The sequence below is a fragment of the Castor canadensis genome, chromosome X, assembly GCF_047511655.1.
Source record: "Castor canadensis chromosome X, mCasCan1.hap1v2, whole genome shotgun sequence".
NCBI lineage: Eukaryota > Metazoa > Chordata > Mammalia > Rodentia > Castoridae > Castor > Castor canadensis.
The window spans coordinates 74,047,797-74,074,803 of NC_133405.1; the positions used below are offsets into that span (position 1 = coordinate 74,047,797).

General features: G+C 35.9%; 1 protein-coding gene across 3 annotated transcripts; it reads left to right on the top strand.

Moving 5' to 3' along the window:
- The first annotated feature begins 17,993 nt into the window (after positions 1-17,993).
- On the top strand, positions 17,994-24,244 carry Itm2a (integral membrane protein 2A). 3 transcript variants are annotated; one of them, XM_074062773.1, is made up of 6 exons: positions 17,994-18,319; positions 21,710-21,841; positions 22,101-22,298; positions 22,522-22,647; positions 23,183-23,333; positions 23,482-24,244. In XM_074062773.1, the coding sequence occupies exons 1-6, from the start codon at positions 18,209-18,211 to the stop codon at positions 23,568-23,570; spliced, it is 807 nt and encodes a 268-aa protein (XP_073918874.1). In that variant the 5' UTR covers positions 17,994-18,208; the 3' UTR covers positions 23,571-24,244. The 3 variants fall into 3 exon arrangements, with proteins under 3 accessions (XP_073918874.1, XP_020042643.1, XP_073918876.1); XM_020187054.2 differs by having other exon boundaries at positions 17,997-18,319; positions 22,522-22,632; XM_074062775.1 differs by lacking the exon at positions 17,994-18,319 and adding an exon at positions 20,285-20,308.
- Positions 24,245-27,007: the final 2,763 nt, after the last annotated feature.

Genomic DNA, 27,007 nt, shown 5'->3' on the forward strand with positions numbered 1-27,007 from the left:
TAGATCTGCCATATGATCCAGCAATCCCACTCCTGGGGATATACTCAAAGGAATGAGACTCAGGTTACTCCAGAGGCACCTGCACACCCAAGTTTACTGCAGCACTATTCACAATAGCCAAGTTACAGAAACAGCCAAGACGCTCCACTACTGATGAATGGATTAAGAAAATGTAGTATTCATACACAATGGAATTTTACTCAGCAGTGAAGAAGAATGAAATCTTGTCATTTGCAAGTAAATGGATAGAACTGGAGAACGTCATCTTAAGCAAGGTTAGCCAGGCTCAGAAGGCTAAAAATCTTATGTTCTCCCTCACATGCAGACTTGAGATATAAAACAAATGCAGCAATATTATTGAACATGGGTTACACGCAAAGGGGAGAATGCACACAGAAGGAATAGGGAAAGGTAGGAAACACAAAACTTGAAAGTGTTTGATGTTCCCACTGCAGAGGAGCTAATATAATAATCTTAAACTAATGGAGGGCACTATGGGAAGGTGACTGGAAGTAGTGAAGAAGTCTGGTAAAGATGAGGCAATTCAGGTTGTAATACACATGTGCATGGAAGCAATGCTAAGAATCTCTCTGTATAGCTTTCTTTATCTCAAACTAGCAAGAATGCTATGTCTTTCTTATTATTGCTTATGTTTTCTCTTCAACAAAATTGGAGAAGAGGGCAGAACAGGTTCTGCCTGAAAGAGAGGCAGGTGGGGGGGAAAGGGAGGGAGCAGAAGGCAGGGGGCAGAAATGACCCAAAGAATGTATGCACATATGAATAAATGAATAAAAAAGATGATAAAAAAAGAATTCAATGAAACAGATTCATGTGCATAATTCTTACTGTCTACACTACATATACAAGTTCTTTTGCTAGGCCCTGAAATGTAGGACTCTGGTTATAGGAAGTCCAGTAGAGGGTCTAAAGAGCCAAAAAATTCAAATAAACTTATTGAAAAACAAATGCCCCACAAAATATAAAGAAAAGCCATATAATGACATAGAAAAAAATCTTCATAAAATCTCAAAACTTAAAAACTAAGTTCATGTTATGATCATCAAAGACTGCCAGTGGAACAAATTCCATGTAGTATGGCTTCTTTGTGTCACAAAAAGTCATACTGAATTTTGATACATAAGAGTGTTTCCCTCTTCCCTCCTCATTTTATATTTCTTTTCCTTTTCTATTTTCCTCATTGAAATTGCATTCACTCATCTTTATATCCTTTTTAAAGTTCTTCTAATATTTCTGCTCATCCCCTTTCCTCCCATCCTCATCATCCTTCTGAGGCCAGTGCAAGGATTTGCTACTCAGATACATTTCTACAATCACGCTCCTTTTAAATTACCTTAATACATTTCATTTATTTAAAAGTTAAGTCAATTTTATCTAGCATAAGGTCTGGTATATATAGGCTGAGCTTTTTTCCATTTTATTTTATGTCTATGGACATTATGAGGAAAAACAGTTGCTCTAAGGATAATTGACTTTAGAAGTATCACATTTTATTTTAATGAATCTTTCCTTCATCTTTCCACATAATCTAAAATTTAGTTCAGAGTGTCAGGTTCATTAAAAATATCAGCAAAATTATTTTGTTTTCTCCCATCAAATTTGGATATGTAATATATATATAAAATATATGTATATATAATTTATATGTATATATATATACAATTGTCAGAAAAAAATTTAAAATATTGTGAAATATTGTGTACGTGTGTGCTTTTTAGCCAGAGAGTCATAAACAAGTTGAATAAGTGAATAAGTTTAATCTATGATGGCTTCATATTTCATGCTGTCAAGTTTCTTCTACATGAAGGTCAACATCTTATCCGAGGTTTCACATTTTCTATCCCTAAAAGAGTCATTATCAGTCCACAGCTTTTATGCTTCTGCACTTATTACCACAAACCTCACATAACTGAAACATTTCCAAAATGTTGTTACTGCTGTTTCATTGAAGCATTTCTGTTTGCAGAGCAGATTTAAAGCAAATGAACTAAAATGGTCTCTTAAGTTTTTAAACACTACTTCAGCACCTTGATTTTTTTCAGATTATCTTTCATTTAGAGAATCATATATTCTTAAAGCATGGGTAATTCACTTTCTAACAGAGATAGATACAGTTTTCAAATTTTCCTTAAAGTGAATTTGGTTCATGGCTAAAAATCAAACAACATCTAACTTCAAAATTGTCTGGCTAAAAGCCATTAACAAGGTCGTAGCTATGGATATTTCATTTCCCAAATCAAACCAAGACATAGATCTTACAATGAGATAAAACATTTGCAATCTGTGTTATACAGATTGCATAGATTATCATAGAAGATTTAAAATATATATACATATATATGTATAGTAATCATGACTAATGTGAGGTTTTATTACAGTGACTTCTTTCTTCTTTTTCTTAAGGTATGACTATGTCCATTGTATTCAGATTAACAATTCTACTGAGAATTGTTTGGTTGCAAGAAAACAAATTTTGCAGTAGTATCAGGATAGCATTGTGTTTATAGCTTATTTGTGTAGTGATTCATTAGAGATGGCAAAAACAGCCTATGTGTATTACCACATCTGCTTCTCCTAATAACTATCTTGTGTGTACATGCATATGCAATATATATATATGTATATATATATATATATGCAGTATTGGAGATTATGCAGGACCTTTATACTAGGCAAACTCTATGCTAATAACTTTTTTAAAAGCAGGGTGGGGATCTATATTTCATAGAAGCTGAAAGAAAATAACTGACGTAACTAAAGTTGCACAGTAATTACACTGGTTCAAGTACGGGTTTTGGAAACCATAAGTCAGTATCCTATCTACTCTGCCTTTAACATAAGACAGGCTCACTGAATTCAGGGAATTTATAATCTAAGTTGAAAATAGTTAAATAATAATACACTAAAATAATATTATAATATAATAATAGAAGAGCTATCAAAGGCAGTAGAGAATATCTTTGAAATTTGATAATTAGTAAAATTAATTGTGTTGGAAAATACTGACATACTCAAATCCACAGAAATATAAGACTTCTTTCATTAATAATAACTGTAAAATGTTCAAAGTAAATAATAGACCAAGAGAAAATGGCAGCATAAATGGCAGACAAAAGACCAGACCACTATTTATAGTCCATATAAAAAGCCCATAGAAAACAAAACAAAGACATTAAGCTTCTAATAGTTAAATGGCAAAGAATATGCAGGGACAATTTATAGAAAAGAATATAGGCGTGCTCAATGTGTGAAGTAATCTTATTTTGACTACTACAGTACAATTATAGAAAACAATACAATTAAACTGTTAGTATTTACAATAATATATAAGATCTAAAATTAGAGGAAAATACACAAAATTGATGTGGTTATAAAATGGGTGCAATCTTAAATCATTGGAAGCATAAGAGCCATAATAATATGCATACTTTTTTCCTCAGAACTCACATTAATGGAATTTTATTTCAAGGGAATCATCTAAATGGAGGGAACATCTTATGCACGAAATACTGAAACATTGTCTATAATAGGAGAAACAGTTTAAGTTCCTAACAATAGAGTGATGCTGAAGTAAAGTATGATATGTGCACAGCACAGGTTGTTCTAAAATTATTACAAATAACTGGATGTGGTGGTACACGTGCATAAGCCCAGCACTTGGGAGGATGAGGGAGGTCTGCTAGTTTGAAGCTGGACTGGGTGCATAGCAAGACCCTGTCTCAAACAAACAAACAACAAAAAGAAAACTCTTAAAATAGTGTGTCTGTACATAGTAGCAAAAGGGAAAATGTGCTTATAAAACATATTTAATTGATGAAAGAATGCTGTTTCCTAGGGAAATATATATCTGAAGTGGAATATAAAAGCAATGATTTAGAAAATGTACTGATCCCTTTGCAAGACGGTTATTTCTACTCAATTTTACACTTACTATCTCAGTTAATAATCGCAGCAATCTTTGGAAGTAAGATTGTTATTTTTACTGTTTTCAAGATGGGAAAATTAGGACTTTAAGATGCTAAATACTAGTTCAAGGTCACAATGTTCATAAATCATGATAGATGCAAAATCTATGGATTCAAAAACAACAAATTTTCAGTTTGGACCTTCCCTACCACCACCCCCATTTCTCAACAGTGTCTTTCATGTTGTATTGTCTCTATAATGAAAAATTAGAAATGCATATGAAATAGGGTAGCTGAAAATTCATGGCCAATTGAATAATTGTTAAACGAAGTCAAAGGGAGACAAATAACTTCAGGCTCCTTGGCTTAGGAAAGCTTCTTAAAAAAAGAAAACTGGAAGGGGCCTAAGAAGCATAACTAGAAGATACAGAGGAGAAAGCAATAGGTGGACTGTTCCCAAGGTAGTGCAAAGACTGAAACAAAAACTTGACAGCAACAATGAAGACTGCAAGCTATGCTTAGGAAATAGGCAATAAACCTGTCTGGCTGAAGGGAAGGATACCTGTGAGGGAGCAATGAAAGTTAAAGCCTGAGAAGGAAAGTTGGAGTCCAAAGGAATTAAATATAATTTTAAAGTAAAGGAGTTATGTTTTATTTCTTGAAGCAACAGTCACTGAGGATGTTTTCATCTTCTTTTTCTTGTTCTTTAACACAAGTTGCATTTACTAAAGAATGATATGATAGCCGAAGACGAACAAGAGTAAGCACAGAGAACACTCAAGGGGTTTTCAAAGTTAACCAAGGGTAAGCTGATAGGAGGCTACAGTGAGGCTGTCAGTGCAGTAAAGGAACAGATGCAAGGGATATTGTCTGAGAGGATTTGGCAGAATATGGTGACTGATTGGATATGGAGGTGAGGAAGAGGGATAGCATTGTCTGATTTCCTAACACTCCTTACCATAGCTCCACACAAATGCTAAATGCTGTTGGCTCCCATTTTCAGTTCAGATGATTACAAATTGATTTTTCTACTGTTTTTTCCCCAAGCATTTCACAATGCTTTCTGAGACAATCAGAAACCCACCAGGTTGTGGCAAAACCAGTGAACATGCTAATAAAAAGATTATCACTTCTAGCTCCCTGTTAAACCACCCTTAAGGTAAACTGCAGTATATGAAGCAACTACACAGAGTTCAGCATCAAGAAAGAGAAAAGTAAATTATATCACAGGAGCATAGTTTCATAGGCTTATGTCCTAAGAGGGCTCATAACTGGAGATGGTTCATTGCTTGAGTTTAACTCTTTGCTTGGCAAAACTCATTTTTCATAGTAAGGTTTTCCTCAAAGTTTTCTCCCATTCTGACTGGGAGTGACAATCTGCAATGTGACTAGAGGGTGACAGTTTCCTTAACAAATAGCATGGGACTTAGCCAAGGAGTGTCTTTTATGGTGAATGAGGTCCTGGTTTCTATTAGGAACATTATCACATAATATATCAATTTTATACCAAATGTTCTGACACTTTTAGAGTCTTTGCATTCAATTTGCTGGGGCCCCTTGACCAGGGCCTTTAAAAAATATGACCAGAGGATTTTTTAAATGGTGACATATAATGATTTATAGAACATACAATGATTTATAGATTCATACTTCATAGAACAGGTACAAAACCCAAACCATGTAAACCAAAATATTTATTTCTGTGAAAATTGCTATCAGAACTCAGTAATATTGATGCACAATCAATGAGTGAACATTCAAATAGCAAATTTGAATCAATATAGCTAATGTAGGTGACCAATCAATTAATGTCATGTTAACAAAGCTTAGGAACACACCCTCACGCCACAGTGGACATAACCCAGGCTGCTTTCACATGATCACAATACAACTAGGATGTTCTCACCTAGATAGGTCTGCAGTAGGTTCTGTGGGAATCAAAGGAGCAAAGGGTATAAAAAGGTGAATGGTGGGCCTCTAACAGAAGGAAAGAAGAAAAAAACAGATATTTTTAAAAGATCACTGCAGACAAAATATTATATGGTCACTGGATGATGATGGCAGCACCTGTGCTCATTGTGATTGAGGGTAAATCATTGCAATGTGACATGGGATCAGCTTGAAGGCCAGAGTGCAGATTCCAATGATTTTCCCTCACACCTGTTCATTTCTTATCTCCAGCCAGTCTCTGCACAACTTAAAAAATTTTTTGGTGTTTACACAGCTATGAGTATCAGTCAAGCTGAACCAAGTGCTATTAAAATAAAATTAAAAAATCCTTTTATACAGACTATAAACTCCACTGGTCCTGAGCTCCAAAGAAATAAACAAAATAAAAAATCGACAACAAAATCTGCACCAAGAGAAAGTTCTTGAAATGAAAATGTGGTTGCTATAAAATAAAATTATATAGCATTGACACAGTCAATTAATATTTTTTCTTAGATTATCTGTGAAAAGGGTTTGTGAAGAAAGGACATAAATTTAATTATCTGTAACAGCTGGGCCAGAGGGAGACACGAAACCCAGGAGTTGGCACAGTGCTATAGAAAGAGCCCTGTGTTGAGGTTGAGGAAACAATCTCCTTCACTCTTTAAATGATTGGGAATTTCAAGCAAGACACCACTATGCTGTGCAGCCAGAAAGGGACTGAACCAAACTTCTAAGTTCCTTGCCAAATCTGTCATTTTATGATCCCATGAGGTCTCATTCTTTTTATGTTGGTTTTCAATAGAGAAAAATCCTTCAAACACAGTTATTTTGGTAGTGCATTTCCTGAGGAGGTACAAATACATTTGTAACAATAATCTAGTCTTTGTGTAGATATTTAGAGATTTTGGAACATTCAATTGAGGGCTTGGGGACATTTTGTGAAAATGGAAGCTAATAGAACTTCTTTAGACTTTTTGGCCAAAACTTTTTTCCTTTATTCCCAAAGTATACACTTATACATCCATTTTTTTATATTGATAAATATCTGGCAGCCAGCAAGGAATTGGAAGATTATAGAGAAGCAGAAGAAACTGTCTCATGAGGGGTGTGTGTGTGTGTGTGTGTGTGTGCGTATTGTTTTTGTTGTTGATCAAACCTAGGGCTAGGCAAGCATTTTACCACTGAGATACACCCTCAGTCATTCATATTTTCTAATAGAAAGATAACATTGAAAATTCCTAATTGCTAAGAAAACACCCATTTTACAGGTGTTAGGGCAATGAAATTGTGAATGGGTTTAGCTCCTCTGACTCTTGCCCTAACAGAAAAAGCAGCATGTAAAGACTAGGGGGCACAGCACTGTCTTTCAACATCCAATGTGTCCTGAGAACAAACATCAAGTATAAGTCACACAATAAGCAAGAAGGCCTATAATTCTGATGGAACTTTCTTTAGCATAACTGCAGAAGCTGTATAAAATGCAAATAGGAATCGAGTGTGAGGTCTGGAGTCCTGTTACGAACAAAGAAAGCCTACTCTATGTGATTCCTAGGCAGGCAAAATAGGAAGGGGGAGAGAGCCAAGAAGCTAGCTAAAAAGAAAAGAAAGATGTATGATGGTTATTCCTTTAATTATGTCTAGAGAGATGAGGAAAAAAGGAAAACACATTTCACTACTTCTTCAAGCCAACTGTTGCCCCGAACCCCAGTGACATCCCTCTAATTTTAGAGTGAATTTGTTAGGCTGTGTGCGTGTGTGTGTGTGTGTAGGTGTCTGTCTAGTGGTAAATATATAAAAAAGAGAAAAACCCACTAAATTTTTGATAAAATAATATCTTTTTTTCTTAAGTGAGTCACAAAGCAACAGAGGTAGATTTATTTTGCATTCAGTACAGAGGCTTCATGGTCAAAAAGAAAACAGCAGTGTTATGGTTTAATGTGACAAATTATTAATGAACTTAATGAACTGAAAAGTCCCTTAGTTACTTAGCCTATTAAATAATATTCCACCAGGAGATGCTAGTAATTTCTCTAAATTTTTTAGACCAATTAAGTACGCATTATCTGGTGAAATAGTACCCAGTCAGTCTTGTGGTTAACCCTACTTAGGGCTCCCCAGTTCTTAGTCCCCTTACATCCCAGAATTGGGCCACTATCTCATTCTCCTGTCCTTATCAATACTCTTCAGGTTTGTTTTTTGGGGACACTGACTTTTTATGTAGTGGAAAGTATAATTTTAACCGATTGCAGTCTTCTATTTTCATATATGGATACAAAATACATCCACCACATATACCCTTATTTCCCTTTTCCTTGTGCCTGTCTCCCTCCCACTGGTATCCACCCCCTAAAAAAGATTTATTTTTCCCTCTTGCACTTCATTTTTTAAAATTAGGTGTATATTGATAGTCCAAGGTTTTTTCACCTTAGTACTTCAGGTCTGTATATATTGTAGTTTAATCAAATTAACCCCCTCCCCTCCATTACTTACTTTCTGTATCATCATGCTCCCCTAATATTCAAGAGCTTACTATACAGTGCATTATATTATATTCACATGTAGCTGGATTGTTTCAATATTTTTCATTCTCTAACATTTTGTTTATCACTTTCACCTCACATAGCTCCCTCAGACAGACTCACTAATACAATTTTGTTCTCTCTTTCACTATATAAATATATATACATATATAATCATATGTTTATATATATACATTTTATGCTGAATGATCTTAGAGAAAGTATTCTGAAAACTTAAGGGCCTGACCCTCACCCTATCCTTGTCACTCAACCAATTTTCCCACTCATCTTAGAGGAAAAGGAGGAGATTCCAGATTAGGCTAATCAATCACTTCCCTGGGTTAGAAAGTTAAACACAACCAGGAGCATTACCCATGTTATCTATAGAAAGTTAAAATGTTGGCAAGTCTTGATAGCATCTAATTTTAAAGCCAAACTGAGCATTTTGTGTTTTTAATTCTGACTATGATTAGTAAAGCATAATTTCTTCTTTCCACAAAAAAAATAAAATGAAAAAACTTGATCAAAATTTTATATTGCTAAGGCCTTTTATAAGACAATTTAAGAAACCAATACTATAAAAAAACCTGACTATTGCAAAATCTAATGTGGAGATTTCATGTAGTTAAATTGATGAAAATTGAGAGCAGGATAGTTAGTAGTTTGTGACTTTGTTAATTGTAAATCTTAAAACTTGTTTTGGCATTTTTTTTCTGAAGTCAAACACAATTATACATCCTCATTCCTCCATCTGAACCTGTATTTTTTATATCAGTACTTGTAAGCAAGGAAATGCTAAAGACCTATGAATTGAAGGACCTAAGCTATTTTACCTCAGTTAAAACAAGCATTGCTAATACAATGAGAATGGTTCATATACAAAATGGAGAGATCCAAGAGAAGGATTTCTAAATATTTCTCTGCTTTAAAGGCCCCAAAACTACAGTGATTTACTGACAAAGACAAGGCTCCACAGGACTTCACTGGAGATAATATTTACACAATCTTTCCTCTTTTTCTTTCTTTCTTTTTTTTTGGCAGTACTGGGGTTTTCATTCAGGGCTTCACACTTGCTAGGCAGGCTCTCTATCACTTGAGCCACTCCAACTCTTTTTGGTGTTGGATTTTTTTTTTCAAGAGAGGGTCTCTGTAACTACTTGCCCAGTGTTGGCCTTAAATAATGGTCCTCCTGACCTCTGCTTCCTGAGTAGCTAGGATTATAAGCGTGAGCCACTGGTACCTGGCCTCTTTCTTTCTTTTCCTCTCTCCTTCCTTTCTTCCTTCCTTGCTTGCTTGCTTCCTTCTTTTCTTCTCCTTTTTTTTTTTTGCTAGCAAGAAATATAGAGGTATTTTTGGTTGACATTTTCCTAATATCTATTTACAAGAAACCAATTTGTGTTTATTCCACAAAAACCTTATTTTTCCTGAGACACAAAAGTGAGTTAACAGGCTAAAGCCAATCATGTGAATCCCATTCCCCTTGCCAATGGTTGATTTAGGAATGAACATATGCTATTGTCTGGTCTGCTAAGAAACCTCTGGGAAGGGCCCCAGAATCTGTACTTATAACCACTGGTGTAAATTACTCAAAGGTTAAGACAAAGACAGGAAGCACTGACTGAGCCTTCCAGACATGGTTGATTTTGCTCTTGATAAATCCAGCAAGGCTAAAGTTGTTTCTCTTTATTCAAACCAAAGAACATTGCCTTGACCACTGGGCTATGTTAGTTATGCTGTAATGAAAAGTAAAATGTCCCCATGACCATATGTGAGAGTTCTCTTAGGAAACTTTCTCATGGTCTGGTTTAGAAATTTTTATGGTGTTCATATTGGTTTACATAAAATCTGTTAGTGGGATAGAGGCCTCAAATGACAAGCACTACAGGTCATATTTTCAGACTGCTACTGATGATACATGATACTGGTGGTGAAAGGCCGAGGACACCTGTTATACCCTGAGACAGCAGGATATGGTGTGTGGAATATTGAGCTTGGAATTATAAAATCTGTGTTCCAGGTCAAGTTCTATCATAGCCTAGTTGTGGGCAATTGTGAACTCCTGGGAACCTCAGGTTCTTCATCTATCAAAAGAAGCTGATGAAAATTGTTCAGATGAATATACAGCTTTCATAGGATCAAATTAAATGAGGCTTAAAAAGCTAATGCTTCTATTATGCTGCAATAATGCTTCTATTGCAGAAGACTTTAAATGTGTTGAGGAAAGACAGTATGCTTTACTTTTCTGTATTTTGTACATAGCACATATCTGGGAATATAAAATAAGCTCAAGTGAATGTGTTACTTGGACGAGTAAAGGAATAAGATAACATTCCTCAATTTTACAATTATTTTCTCTTTTTCTTCCAAGAGAAAAACAATTATCAATAAGTAATAATTTAACTTCTATTTAACAATGTTGTTGGGCCTTCTCTTTGTAAAAAGCAATGATCTAAATAAGCACTGACCAGAATTCAAAGGTATGTTAGGAGGCTGATATAGGTAAAAGATAAATAAACGTCAATTGACTACAAAACAAGACACTACTTAAAACAGTACCATCATACAAACCTACTTCATTATTTCTTGGCAAAAAAAGAAAAGTTCAACAATCTCAGCAATCATTGCAGAATCACAGGGACTTCAATTTGTCTCTTTAAAAAAGTTCTTCCCATCTTCCACCAGGCAAGCCAAAGCAACAAATTCCACACATAGAAAACACAGAAATGAAGGTGATATTAGTAGTGACTAAGAGCAATCTCAATAGTGTTCTAGTTTAAGGTGCAGTGTGTGATGAAAACAACTTTACTATCCTGTGGCATACACCATCAATACACAAAGTAAATTAGAGGGGCCTTCAAAGTTTCCAGTTAAAACCTCTGGATGTTCATAATAGCAGTGTGATTTAGAGAAACAAGACTCAAGAGAATATATTCAATAACACACACACACACACACACATGCACACACAAATGAGGGTGGGAGAGAGACACAGAGGGAGATAGTAAGAACAAATTGTATGCTTAGTTGATTTGGTGGGTGCTGTAGTTTGGATCTTAAAGGTCCCACAAAGACCTTGTGTTGAAGGAATTATACCCAGCCTGCTGAATTTTTGGGAGATGGTGGAACCTCTGCCATACTCTCACTCAATAATGTCCTATACCAGCAAAGCCCCAAAGCAACAGGGCCAAGTGACCATGAACCTGAAGCAAAAATAAATCTCAAGTATTTTGTCACAGTGATGGAAACCTGAATAACACAATAGGATCCAGCAATACCACTCTTGGGGATATACCCAAAAGACTGTGACACAGGTTACTCCAGAGGCACCTGCACACCCGTGTTTATTGCGGCACTATTCACAATAGCCAAGTTATGGAAACAGCCAAGATGCCCCAGCACTGACGAATGGATTAAGAAAATGTGGTATCTATACACAATGGAATTTTATGCAGCCATGAAGAAGAACGAAATGTTATCATTCGCCGGTAAATGGATGGAATTGGAAAACATCATTCTGAGTGAGGTTAGCCTGGCCCAAAAGATCAAAAATCGTATGTTCTCCCTCATATGTGGACACTAGATCAAGGGCAAACACAACAAGGGGATTGGACTTTGAGCACATGATAAAAGCAAGAGCACACAAGGGAGGGGTGAGGATAGGTAAGACACCTAAAAAATTAGCTAGCATTTGTTGCCCTTAATGCAGAGAAACTAAAGCAGATACCTTAAAAGCAACTGAGGCCAATAGGAAAAGGGGACCGGGAACTAGAGAAAAGGTTAGATCAAAAAGAAATAACCTAGAAGGTAACACCCACGCACAGGAAATCAATGTGAGTCAACTCCCTGTATAGCTATCCTTATCTCAACCAGCAAAACCCCTTGTTCCTTCCTATTATTGCTTATACTCTCTGTACAACAAAATTAGAAATAAGGGCAAAATAGTTTCTGCTGGGTATTGAGGGGGTGGGGGAGAGGGAGGGGGCGGAGTGGGTGGTAAGGGAGGGGGTGGGGGCAGGGGGGAGAAATGAACCAAGCCTTGTATGCACATATGAATAATAAAAGGGAAAAAAACACAATAGGAGAACTTAGTTTTGTTGAATTTCTTGTCTAAATGTATGAATAATTATAGCTACACTTAATTTGAATTACTGAGAAGATTCCTAGTTGCATTTGGGGTACAGATTTGAAATTCTAATGTTTTATTCTTTCAGAGTTGTCTTTGGAAGAAATTGCTGTGTGGGTGGCAGTATTATCATATCACAATCACAGCATATTCATAATGATATCAGTTGAATATTTTTGTTAATCAGTCATCATAACCTCTTCCCATTCTCACCCAGGTTCACAATTCCATAGAATACTTACTTTCTAAGTAAATTTATTTTTCTGGGACACTTCTAAATATATATGCATTTTTCTTATTTGTGTAGATTTCATTGCTTGTCAATAGCAATTCTTCACATCATTCTCAAGCTCTTCAAAAATAAACCACCAAATAAGATATGAATACCACTAGATTAAAAGTTTCAATCCAACTACAATGCAAAAAGAGGAGACTGAATGAGGCTACACTAGGAAGACCTCCCCTTTAGCTGCCTTGCAAGGTTTACTAGAGTACAGAATCATTTCAGAGTTCAAGTAAATAGAAGTTCTTCTTAAAACTTAGCTGTGAGTATAGAACATTAGAATGGGAAAAGAAAGTTATCCTTATTTAGAATAAGCACTGGTATGTTTGTAATTAACTGTTTCTATTTATAAAATCCATTATTCTAATCTCCCTATTTAGTAGCATCTTTTAAATAATAAATGCCAGAATAAGCCACTTGTTTTGTGTTAACTGCAATATAAATAGAACATCAAAGAGATTCCTTCCTTTCCAAGATGTGTGGACAATGTTTTTCTGTAGTATTCTTCTCACTGTAGTGGATGAACTTCACTCTTCAGCTGATGAAACACAAAATTCTGAGAAGATAATTTCCTTAACTTGAAAATCAGGAAGTATAGTTGTGTTGATGAAAAGCAGCACATAAGCTGTCACACTATAGTGATCTTTTATGCTAGACCTCCTTTTGCACTAGCACAGAAAAATGGCAACCACACTGATACGTAAGCAGAAGTATTTGTGAGCCATAAGTTTCAGTTAAGGGATTCTCAAGAAGAATTTTCCAATCGTGAGCTGATATGATTTGCTGGACTGAGAAGAAGAAGTGAAATTTGTGCCATTCACTTGACTACAAAGAACATTCCTTTGTTATGAGTTCTCCCATATTTTGAAATAGTTGAAGACTTTGGCATGTGAATATGTTGGGGTTAATTTCAGAAAAAAATTACTAAATTAAAAATGATGACCAAAACTGCATTTCAAGAGTAATCAAAATGAATCACATGACATAAAACAATTTGGGATTTTATATATTTTAAGGAACATAATATCTTGAGCCACTAACAAAACTAAACATAAGGGTTAAAAATATTTGGCTTAATTATTATTAATGAATATACAAGTGGTTTGCTTTCTTTGAATAGGAGCATAACTCTGAATCACAAAGACATTTCAGTATCCCTGGTATTATATTATGGAGCATCTGAAACGACTGGATATTCTCAAAAGCATTCTTGGGGCAAGTTTTGATTTCTCAGTTATGTTACACAGAACAATAACATCTGTAAAGTGTGATCAGATATGACTTGGATACTGATTTAAAACTATATTTAAAATTTTCCCAAAAGATAGTCCACAATGAGATAAGAATTTTTACACAATTCAGCAAACATGGTTGATTTTTTTCACTTTATCAAAATAAGAATAAAGAAAAGTGGTTTTAAGCAGGTGCTGGTGGCTCACACTTATAATCCTAGCTAGTTAGGAGGCAGAGATCAGGAGGATCTCGGTTCAAAGTCAGCCTGGGCAAATAGTTTATGAGACCCTATCTCAAAAAACCCATCACAAAAAATAATGGGCTGGTGGAGTTGCTCAAGGTGTAGGCTCTGAGTTCAAACCCCAGTACCACAAACAATAAAAGAGTAGTTTTCATAAATTAAGGTAGGGCACAACTTCTTCTTAATCTTGAAGATACTACCAAATTATTGTGAAAGGATGATGGAATCCATTCTCATATTTAAGGAAACATATCTTCCTCTTCTCATTGCTCCCTAACTTACAGAGAAAACCTTAAATGGAATGCAAAAACAAGAATCTCTTCCAAAAAGCAAGTTTCTACTATTACCTTAAGTGGAGAGCCCTAGCTGTGCTCCCAGGGTGTAGACACATGTTCAGAGAAAAAGAGGATCTACAAAATGACCTGACTTTTTAAAGATCTATACCAAACTCCTTGGACTTGTACCCAGAAACAGATAGCTAGCCTACTTGGCCTTTAGCTGCTTCTTTGCTGACAGGAGCAACAGCAGAATGCAGGATAAATGTGTTTTAGGATGAGTAACCTATGGTCATGGGTAGGCCAAAGAGGTTTTTAAAGGGTTCCAAAATGTTATAGGTATTGAACAAAATTCTAAGCAGGAAGCCCTGTTTGCAAAATGATCAGGTGATTTACCCTTTATTTCCCCAGGGAATATTTGATAATTTTCTCCACTTTCAAGAAAGTTCTTTACTTGATTTTCCCATTTTTTTAGTGCCAGCAAGAAATATAGTGGCTAGAAGTAAAAATACTGGAATCAAATAAGCTAAATTAGACTTTGACCTTGGGCAAGCTATCTACCTCTCAGAAATTCAGCTTCCTTGTCAATGCAATTAGGTATATCATAGTACCTCTCAGAGTCGTGGTAAAAAATAAATAGCAATCAGTTCCAATGTCCTACCACAAAAAGCTGGATTTTGGTTATTATTTATTATTGTTATCAAGTATGCCACCACTTTCCTAGTCTGTGGTTGCAGAAGGTCATTTGAAAACAAAATTATTTTCCTAATTTTTCTCCTTCATATGACTTAGTCTAGCACTAGGACTTTTAAAATATGACTCCTGAACTTCTTTGTAGTTGTTCCTTTGTTTTTCGTATCTCAATCATCATTGTAGTTCACCACCTCTCACCTTGAATATATAAGAATACTTTCTAATACATTTGCTATGAGATTAGTTTTGTTAAATAGATTTCTGGCTGTGAAGCAATTGTAGATAAGCAAGGTATTTAAACTTTTCTAGTAGTATTGGCTATAAGTGGAACTACAAACTGCTGATTTGTAGAATTTCTATGCCCTACTTGATAGCATAGGGCCAGTGTTCCCATGAAAAGTATGTTCCTGCCATTGGTGCAGCAATGATGTGCTCTACAGGGGCAAAGTTGCGTCTGTTTTGCTCACCACTGTATTTCCATGGTGATTATAGTACAGAACACATACTACAGCCTTAGTAAATACTTCATGAATGAATAAATGATTTAATGAGGGAAATGGTATTACAGATGCCCCTAATCACTTTGGCTTGTGTGACTGAATTTGTGGTGATTTAAGAAGATCATTCAAAGAGAGCTGACATTGTTGCCTGGCATCCAATTGCATGCCATGTTCCATTCAGCCCAAGTTGTGATAATTTAGTCATCTTTTGACATGTGAGAACAAGGAAGTCATTTATAAACTTGGTGTGCATTCAGACATGATTAACAATGTGAGTTGGAATCCCCATGGCAGCCAGATCCCCCATGGTTTCTGAAGTCAAGAAAGTGCAAGAAATCGATTCTATAAAAACAAGAAGCTATGCTGGGAAAGAAAGAATGCCAGAGAGAGCTTGGACAATAAGAAACATTTTCAGCAGATGGAAATGTGTTCACTACTGTTTCAACTCAATCAGAAACTAGAAGCTTATATTTTGAAATTCAAAAAATATTCAGAGACTGTTTCACTCATTATCCTCCTAGCAGCATAATTCAGAGGAGGAAAGTGAAGCCTAAGGAAATGTGGCGAATTGCTCAATATACATATGTAGCAACTGATCAAATATTCCCTTGGTTGCTATCAGAGTTTGAGTCTATTCTTCTGGAAAAATGAAAATAATTCTTGATCCTCCTGCCTAGCCACATTTTAGTGAAGATAACACTAAGATAATATATTACTATCTGATCCAGCACTTTGTGCTTAGTAGATAAATGTGTAGGAGGTACTATTTGTTTAGCTATCCATGTGATGTAGATGGCAGGGGCCATCTAGCTGAGTTGTCATAAAGGTTATGATAGCAAACAGAACATAACTGTAAAGAGAAGCATCCCAGAAAACTTAGATTTCCTCTGCATAAATTGAAAGTTGCCTGACATATGTTGAATTATAATAGCCAGACTTGAGCAATAATAAGGAAAAGAGCATAAGATGCCAATGTTTCTAAGCAAACTCAAACATTCTGCTTTATAAGGTTCTGGCTCTATGTAAGGCACAAGCTCCTCACTGTTCCCTTCCATCCACCTTCCCATCTGTGGCCTATCTGAGAAAATGAAGTCTGTCTTTACAAAGCTCCCACAGTGGAGACAGGAGAGGGCTTCAGAGTCAAGGAAACCTCACTGGGAAAAACTCCAAGTTAAAATTTCTTGGATGGAGGAGTAACAACTCAGCACATTCAAGTCCATTTAGTTAAGTAGATTGATAGATGTGGAATTCGCTAGCAAAATCTGTGTTTTGTTTTGTTGGGATTTTGTTTTGTGTTATTGCCATCACACAACAGAACCCTCTTCTGTCTTCTACAGCAGGACTATTTATAAAGTTTGTTCCGCTGAATCCCAATCACTAACTTCCACAGCTTGAATTTTACTAGTGAGGTTCTCTGTCAGCATTCCCAATCTGGGAGAATTGACTATGAAGAAATAGCTTGATTACACTAAGTGCTCCAAATAAAGATTTTTACCTCAACCCCTTTGAGTTTTTTTTTTCCACTAGAGTTGTATGTGGCTAAATTTTGTATCTCTCACCTCCAAAAACAAATAGGTAGGTTTCACAGCTGATGGTTGAAGAGAAACAGTCTCTGGGCTGGGACCTTACTTTGGTTTCCCTAACCAGGGAGAGTAAAAAGATCTGGATTATTTCATTGATTCATTATAAATGCACTTTCCATCCTCCTCCACAACTCATCATGTCCTAGCTGTAAAATGGGGAGCTTGGGAGATAGAAGCACTCATCTTTCTGATCTAACATGGCTTTTGTTTGCAAAATTAAAATTATGGGGAAAAAAACAAGAGAGAAAAAATTGTTGAGAGAATAAACCAAGCAACTACAAACTACCTTCCAGGTGTTCCTTAAATGGAAGGTGCAGAACAGTCATGGAACTGTGCTTTTGGGGCGTGGGTGGATGCCTAGCTGAGGAAATTTGGATTGGTGCCAAGTTACAGTCCTGGGCCCCACAGGGGGCCAGGCACAAGTTTGGGAAAACAGAGTCCGATTCAGGGGCTATTGTGACCTGGACAGAGGCAGAAAGACATGGTTGGGCAGGCCTCCTTCCTGCCTTGCTCTTATCTGAGGGCGCAGAGGGTGGGTGGGAGTATGTCTGGAGTGCAGGTGAGGCACATCTAGCCAGAGCTAGCCACAGGCTGCACCCCCCCCCCCGCCCCGCCCCGCCCCGCCCCATTCTTCCCACTGGCAACTCCCCAATCCCAGTCTCCTCCACTCCAGCACTTGAGCCCCCTCCCGCTCCTCCTTCGGCACCTCCCCGCGCCCGCCCATGGTCTCCCATCCAGTTTAGGACTGCGTCATAAGTATCCCCAGACCTGGGCTTGCAGCAACATTAGGCAGAAGGAGAGAAAGTAGGTGTTGCTTGGGCAAACGCTATCCACACCTCTTTCAACCTGCAACCCAGGACGCTGATTCGAGCCGCGCCTTACCGCGCTGCAGGAAGATTCACCATGGTGAAAATCGCCTTCAACACCCCAACGGCGGTGCAGAAGGAAGAGGCTCGGCAAGACGTGGAGGCCCTGGTGAGCCGCACCGTCCGAGCTCAGATCCTGACCGGCAAGGTAGCTGTCCCCACTCTGCCCCTGACTTCCTGCTAGGCTATGGAAGGGGGTGGGCGAAGGAGAGACAAGGAAGGGGTAGGTTCAGAGAATAAAATGCAGACTGTCACACAGCCCCTGAGTCCTTGGACAGGTACTTCTGCACAGTCCATAGGGTTTTCCAGGTCGCCCTGGTTCTGGTCACGCCACCTTCTGCCCTCTGCCCCTCATTCCTCTCTGTATCCCCATGAATCTCTCCGTGTTCGGTGGGTTCCCGGCCACATCACCTGCCCTAGAAGGAAGTTGGAGAGAGTTGGAGGAGATCCCCTGGGACTTGATGTCATCCTCTCCTGGGAAGCGGGTTAGGAGCTGGGGAACCTCTTGCACGCAGCTCTGTCATCAGCTCCTGGGGAACTTATAGCCTGCACTGGGTCGGGGGAGACAGGCGGAGTGAGCAAGGGAAAGAGGCTTTTTAAAAACTGTTCGTTCTTTCTTTTTGACGCGAGTGAAATTAAATGAAACAAAGGCTTTCTAGGATCGCTGCTTGTGCAGGGAGGATGGAGGTGAAGGGCAGATTTAACTCCACGGTTTTGGGCAAGTGTGTTCGCCCACGCACGCGCGTGTATTTTCAGTTTCTTCTTGGTATAGACTGTGTTAAACATTAGGTAAAGGAGCTGTCAAAAGTTAGCTTGGTCTTAATTGGAGTTTTGAGTGTTCACTGTGCCCTCTTACTGCAAGAGTTTTATATGTTTTCAGAGTGGTATTTCCTTACAAAAACACTCATCTGTAAAATAAATTTTGGAATACTCTTTTATTCTTTTTTTCATTAGTTCTTTGTGAACAATATCCAGCTTCCCAAATATAGCGATCTGAAGCAGGTCCAATGTTGGAATTTAAGCTGCTAACTTTGCCAGGAACTGGAGAAGTTTTTCCCCCAAATGTTAAACTTTATTTATTTAGTACAAATTCTATTTCCTTTAAACACCTACATTGTTGGCTGTGTGGTTAGACTAGTTCTCGTTTTTCTCAATAAAATCTTAACTTTAAAAGAAATTTGTATTTTCTTCTGGCTCTATGAAATCTGCAAAATATTGGAACTTACAGATCTGTCCTAACTTGTCGTGTTGCCTTTATAAAGTTTTAACTATTGTGGTCAGAGTGAAGATTTGAAAAGTGCTTTGAGTGAGATGAGAATCCATTTAGTAAAACTTGATTATGCTCACAATTTGAAATGCTAATACGCTTATGCACAATTTTTCTCATGAAACGTTCAGTATTTAATTCAGCAATCAAACTGGCTTTTGTGTGTTAGACATTTGAGAACTCAAAAGTAACACTCCCTTGCATTGTTGAGGTTTTTATTAAATAACAGAAGGTCAGATATGTAGTTATATCCCTACTAACTTTGTAAGAGAAACATAACCAGTTTTGGGGAGGAGGTCTAATTAGATGCAAGTTGTTAATTATAGCCACACAGTAATCCTTTTTTTTCTCACTACCAAAACATTCATGAGTTGTAAATAGATTTAATTAATATGCAAGTATTACTTCTATCAGGCCTGTGATGTGATGAGAAATGAGCATTTCCACTTTGATTATTTCTTTTTTAGGTTTTGGATAAACTTCCACAGTATCCTAACCTGACCACTGTAGGACACTAATGATAATACTTGACAATAATACATGGTGATATACTGATCAACTAGATCACCAGAGATTGAACATGACAGAATATTATGTCAGATGTTGTGTACAATAACTTTAAAATGCAGTTCACAGTAAATTTGTTGATTTCCAGAAAATTTAATTGAAATCAAAGAAAATCTTTATTCCTACTAAGTAGTGAAATTTATGAACTTGAGACACTCAGACCTTGCTTAATAATAAACTTCCCAAATTGTTAGAAAGAGAAATAAAATTACAATGTAAATTATTCTTTTCACGTCTCAGTAGCAAGCCAGAAAGAACTTCACTCTTCTGGGAATTTCAACTTAAGCTGTTACGTGTCTTCAAGTAAGCCATTTCATCTGTCTGGACCTAAATTTAATTGTCTAAAATATAATTTCTAAGCTTCCAGCTCTGGATTACAGTGATTTTTAATCAAAATTTAAAGTTCTGTCTTTGTAGTTCTAATCATAGTTTGGATTTTTTAATAAAAATAAGTGCTTCTGAAAATTATTGGGACTCAAAAAAAGACTTCAAGATTTATAGAATATTAATGGAAGGAACTAACTTAAATAAATTTAGCTAAGAAAATGTGAATTTCAAATTTCAACTCTTCAAGAAAAGCCTTTATTTTGAAAAAGTTTATCAAATGATCGCCTGCCCTTCTTTTTTCTACATTAAGTTAAAATTCATGTATTTTTCACCAAATTAAAGTCAGTTAAATCTCATAAACATTACAGTAGTTTCATGGAAAAGAGCTAGTGGCAGAAAAACTAAAACAATTCTATTTACATAACAGTCTAAATGATTTAAACTTTGATGATTAGGACTCAGATTTGCTAACTTCGTTTATTCTACCCTTGAGCAATAATGCTGCTTAGGGGTATATTGTGACATATAAGAATGGGATTTGTAGACCATCCAGTTCTCTGTCCTAGGAAAGGTGCAGCTAATCATCTACTTTTTGCTTTGGATCTTTCTTGTTCCAATTCCTAAGCAAATTATTGATTTAACAGAATTTTAACGTCACTGTTACACAGACAGCTTTTTTATCTAGCAAATGCTGTATTTTACAATCTAGTTTTTTTAACCTAGAACTTGGAAAATATTATATTCATGCAATACAGAGCTGTATACTATTGGGTGATGTTAAGGACCATCATATTTCTTGATAAAACTAGGACTATTAGGATATTTATCTCTGCCTTCAATATTTTAATTTCTAAAATAAAGGGAAATTGCACGTACCTGTCTTATAGAAGTCTTTTTTTAAAATCTAATTTTGACAAAACAGGGTTTTGAAAGTTAGTGATTATATCACCATACAAGTAAAAAATGTAACTACTTCCATTTATTTAAAGAGCATGATTTTTATAGATTAGCTGTACTGCACTAGGCCTATAGTCAAAAATACTGCATGATGCATTCAAACTTTATTAAGAGCATATATGTCAAACTGAATGTTTATAAAATAAAAACAATATAACATTATATATATGAGTCGTTATTTTAATATGATTCTGGAAGTGTAGAATGTGAAATAATGTATCTATATTTGAGTTTGGAAATTCCAGAAGGCAGGTTAATATAGTTAGAAGATATCAGAAGTTGCCTTGAAATTATTTCAGTATAACACAACTTAATATTTTTTTTAAAAATCTTGGGTTTCAAGGCAAATAAACTGTACACAAAAGTAACATATAAAAGTACAGTCTGCTTTTGTTTTTGTTTTTGCTTTTTAATAACTAGGAGCTCCGAGTTGCCACCCAGGAAAAAGAGGGCTCTTCTGGAAGATGTATGCTTACTCTCTTAGGCCTATCATTCATCTTGGCAGGACTTATTGTTGGCGGAGCCTGTATTTACAAGTACTTCATGCCCAAGGTAATAATAATTATAATTCCTATGCTTTGAGGTACTAATTGCTGTACATTTTGTGTCAACATAAATAATTCTATGATGGTCAGTAGAGTAATGAAGACTTAAGGAAAGTTTTCAAATTATCTTTCAATCCACAAGATTGATTAGTCTTCATGACAATAGTTATAACCAATAAGCCTCAGCTTAGCACACAGTAGTGTAAGACACATTCAAATATGGTAGTGAGTATTAGAAGGTTTTAATTTCACTTTGTGTCTTTTAGAGCACCATTTACCGTGGAGAGATGTGCTTCTTTGATTCTGAGGACTCTGTAAATTCCTTTCATGGAGGAGAGCCTTATTTTCTTCCTGTGACAGAGGAGGCTGATATTCGTGAAGATGACAACATTGCAATCATTGATGTGCCTGTTCCCAGTTTCTCTGATAGTGACCCTGCAGCAATAATTCATGACTTTGAGAAGGTGGGTTTCTTATTCTTATAAGGTATTCCAGAATTTTCTCTTTTTCCTTGTTCATTGACAGGCAATGTGTCCATTCATAAATCTTTTTTTTGAATGAAAGCCTTTTCTTTCTTTTGCTATTAATTCATTTTGAAATAATGAAGCTGATTATTCTAGTGATACTTGAAAAATCTGCAGTGTATGTCTTCCACACTTTACCTAATTTTTTTTCCCTCCCCAACAGGGAATGACTGCTTACCTGGACTTGTTTCTGGGGAACTGCTACCTGATGCCCCTCAATACCTCCATTGTCATGCCTCCAAAGAATCTGGTGGAGCTCTTTGGCAAACTGGCGGTATGCACTTTGGAGGTCAAATACTTCTATAAGCATTTCCAAATAATTTTGTTTCCTAATTCTTCAAAACTAGTGAATTGCATCAAAATATCCCATTTTATTGAAATAATTTTTGAATAAAAAAGTACGTATGGCAAAATAGATGGAAATAGTACACATGAAGTTAAGCAAAATGAGCCAGAAAGAAAGGCTAGTTCCTCATATTCTCTCTCATATGTGGAAGCTAAAAAAAGTTGACCTGAATACAGAATGGTGATTAATAGAATTTGGGAAGTGTGTGTGTGGGAAGGTGGATAAAGAGAGATTGAATTTGATCAGTGCATGCTGTGTACATGTGTAGAAATATCACACTGAATCCCATTAATATATATAATCAATAATATAAAAGTAACAAATAATAATTAAGTATGCTGTGAACCTAAAACTGCTCTGAAAATGATGTCTGGTTTGTAATAAAGTCTAGTTTTTAAATGTGTGTCTATTAAAAGCAGGGATTTAAATAATGTGTTTTAGAATTTCTCATTTCAATATTTCTTCTTTTCACATTTAGAGTGGCAAATACTTGCCTCACACTTATGTGGTTCGTGAAGACCTGGTTGCTGTGGAGGAAATCCGTGATGTTAGTAACCTTGGCATCTTTATTTACCAACTTTGCAATAATAGAAAGTCCTTCCGCCTTCGTCGCAGAGACCTCTTGCTGGGTAAGCAATTTATTGCTTCACTCATACTATATTGTTGGGTCAATGGAAGAATGAAGTTAGAATGCAGGGCACTGTGAAAAGCAAGTCTAAATATCTTTTCATATACACAGAAAATTCAAAAGTTACTTGCTTATGTTTTTCCTCACAGGTTTCAACAAACGTGCCATTGATAAGTGTTGGAAGATTAGGCACTTCCCCAACGAATTTATTGTTGAGACCAAGATCTGTCAAGAGTGAGAGACAACAGATAAAGAATATCCTTGGTAATAAGAAGGCAGAGATTTACAGTATGACTTGACATTACAGTTTATGGGATACTCAAGATATTTACTCATGCATTTACTCTATTTCTTATACTGAAAAAAGAAACATGTACTAACCACTGCAAGCTATTGTCAAATTTTAGTTTAATTGGCATTGGTTGTTTGAAATTGAAATAAAATAATTTTTATCTTCTTTCTTTTGAATTTATAGGGTTTAGATTTCTGAAAGCAGCATGAATGTGTCAGCCAACATCCTGACAGTAAATTCCATCCTGCTGTTATTTAAAGCAAGCTCTTTACAAAATCATATAGTAGAGCATGCATTAAATTTAAAAATATTTAAAATTGTTTTTGATGTTTTTGTGTAAAGCATGCCAAGTCCCTCAACATTATTTTGCTTTGATTTTCATTTAGTTCAACTTTCTTGAATTTAGAAATTTCATCTTTGCATTTCTGTTAGGTGCTTTATAATGAATCTGACTTATATGTGAACAACTTTCATGAGGAAGTCATTATTCACTAATGTAATGATTCTTTCTCACTGATATTTGTATTATGAAATCCATAAAACTGTATAGGTGCTGAATGCTGTAAAGAGTTTAAGTTGTATGAATTCTACAATCCTATAATAAATTTTACTGTATTTAACCATTGTTATTTTTTAATTTCATCACTTGAAGGACACATACAATGCAAATTATTGTCATGTTTTTAGCTTTTGTGTATGTGCAGAACATCTAAAATTATGAAATTAATTCTGCCTCATTTCCACCTCCACAAATTCATATTTCATAAATTCATATTTTATTCCTTTTTCAGATAATATCAATTACTCTTTTATAATTATTCTATAATTTGCATACCATGTAAATTCAAGTATTTATTTGAGATCCTCCAGCCCAAAGCAATTTAAACTTTTTAATGTTTTTCCTTTTTCAAAAAAAATGTAAGCAACCATATATAGCTATAACATATCACTAAAGACTGATCTTGAATAAGATATTAATGGTTTTTAAGAACTTCACATGCATTATGTATCAAATTGTGTTGGTAGGATAGGAGTGGTTAAATAAAAAATCCAGTCTTAACTGCTACAATATGAAATAACATAAGATTAGCAGCCCCCCAAGTGCAGTATTCTAACCAATTAATAGTTTTAAAAAGAGGAAAATCACTCAAAATCACAAAAAGTATAACTGAATGATATAGTCTGATGCTGAAATCTGTTAGAATTGATATGCAACACACATTAGTTCTCTGATTATCTTTCCACTATTCCAGAAACCAGAATCTGTATCAACTAGACTATCAGGCAATCATCCATCTAAAAACTATTCTGTGAAGCATAGTTTTAAATTCCATACTTAGTGCCATCTTTCAATCTCTTTAGCTTCTCCACATGATTCATTCATTTATAATTTGTCAGGTATATTGTACTGAGTATTGGGGATGCATACGGTTGAGAAGAAAACAGATATAGGCACTGTCACAATTTGGCATATAGTCTCTTGGAGGAAGAAGGACTTTTTTCAAGCATTTGCAAAATTTTATTAATAAAGAAAATTAATAGAATGTTTGTGAGCATTTATAATTAGGGAGCAATTCTGGACTACTAATGAGTTCTTAACAGAAAATGTGAAAATTGAGCTGAAAGATGAGTAGTGTAAATAAGGCAAATTAAAAAAAAACATTATTGGCAGAAGAGTGTCAGAACTAAGTCCTTAAGGCAAAAACGAATGTGGATATAGAGAAAGTGAAAGAAATAAGGCCTGGAGCATATTCATTGAAGAGAACTGTGTGGAAAAAAGTTAGAAAATAGGCAGCTCCAGACCATGTGAGAGCCTATAGGATATGTAAAAGAAATTATCTTTATACTTAAAGTAATGGGAAACCATTGGAAAGTCTTAAACCAAGTCATAGGTGGAAGCAGATTTGTATTTTTTAAAGACAACTTTTAACTATAGTGAAGAAAGTATAAGGACACAAAAAAGAAGATCACAGGATCAGTTATGAGGCCATTCCAGTAGCCCAAGCAAGAGATAATAGTAAGTTGGATTAGGAAAACAGCAACAATGAAAGAAAGAGTAGAAGTCACGAAACATTTTTGGGTTGGGTACTGGAGGCTCACACCTGTAATCCTAGCTATCCAGGAGACAGAGATCAGGAGGATTGCAGTTCAAAGCCAATAACACACACAAAAAAGTCTGGTAGAGAGGTTCAAGTCATAGAGCACTTGCCTAGCAAGCATGAAGTCCTGAGTTCAAACCCCAGTACCACCCAAAGAAAGTTGTATTTTTGGTATCAAATTAACAGAAAATAATTATAGATTGAGTATAAAGGGTGAGGAGAGTCAGGAGGTTTTGTCACTGATGACTATCAGATTTATGGCTTATATACTTGGAAGAAAAGTAATATGTCTTGCGCCTGTAGACCTCAGAACTTAATCAGGGGAAATAGGGGAAACTGATGTTTAATATATTACTCAGTATTTTGGCAACAAACAGGTGGCACCTTCAAGTTGTGTAATGATGGCAGTTTAATAAAAGACATTGTAAGTTGCAACAAGCATTAATAAAAATCCATAAGTCTCCTTGAAACTCACTATAAAGAACAACAATGTTGAACCTTCATGACCTCTAGCCATGAAAATGCAAGAAGAAAGAATAATTCCCAGAACCTAGAAAGACTAGCTAAAAATAAGAACTTTCCTGGGCAGGAGCTGTTACCTTTGGTAGAGGGAAACAGCCAATTTGCCTTTTAATCTCACTGTAGTTTCCCATTGGCCAAACTCAACAGCCAGAAGGAGAGAGCACTGATATAGTCCACCAAAGTCAGACTCTTGGATACAAGCAGAATGGATTAGTAAAGAGTGGCTCTGTAGAACCAGCCAAAGAATATCTACTGTAGCCCACTTCTTTTTCTTTCAGCATACACAAAATATTCATATACCCAACATACAGAACACACAAATCCCCATGCCCTACCCTCTAATCGCAGAGTAGTGTCAGTGCCATATTTCCACTTGATACCAAAATGTTAGTCACTACCTTTATTCTTTGTATAAGGCTATAAGGTGGGAGAAGGGAAGAAGAAACGAAGTAAAGCACAATTTCTTCGGTCCCTCATTTTTTAGCTGCTTGTGAGTCCTAAATTGATTTCACAACCAGTTCCTTATCTTCTGTTGCCCTGCGTGGTGTCTTGGCTACATAAACTTTGTTTTACTTCATGTAATAATCTAAACTTTTATCACTGCAAGACCTAATTTTTATGGGCCTATATTTAGTACACTTTTTCACTGATTATGGCTGTTTGGTAAGGGAACAAAAGAGGTATATCAGTAAATTCTTTAGGTTTCAATAGTAGTGTTCTTCGGTTCTAATGTGTAACTATGAACCAGTTCCCCTTGATAAT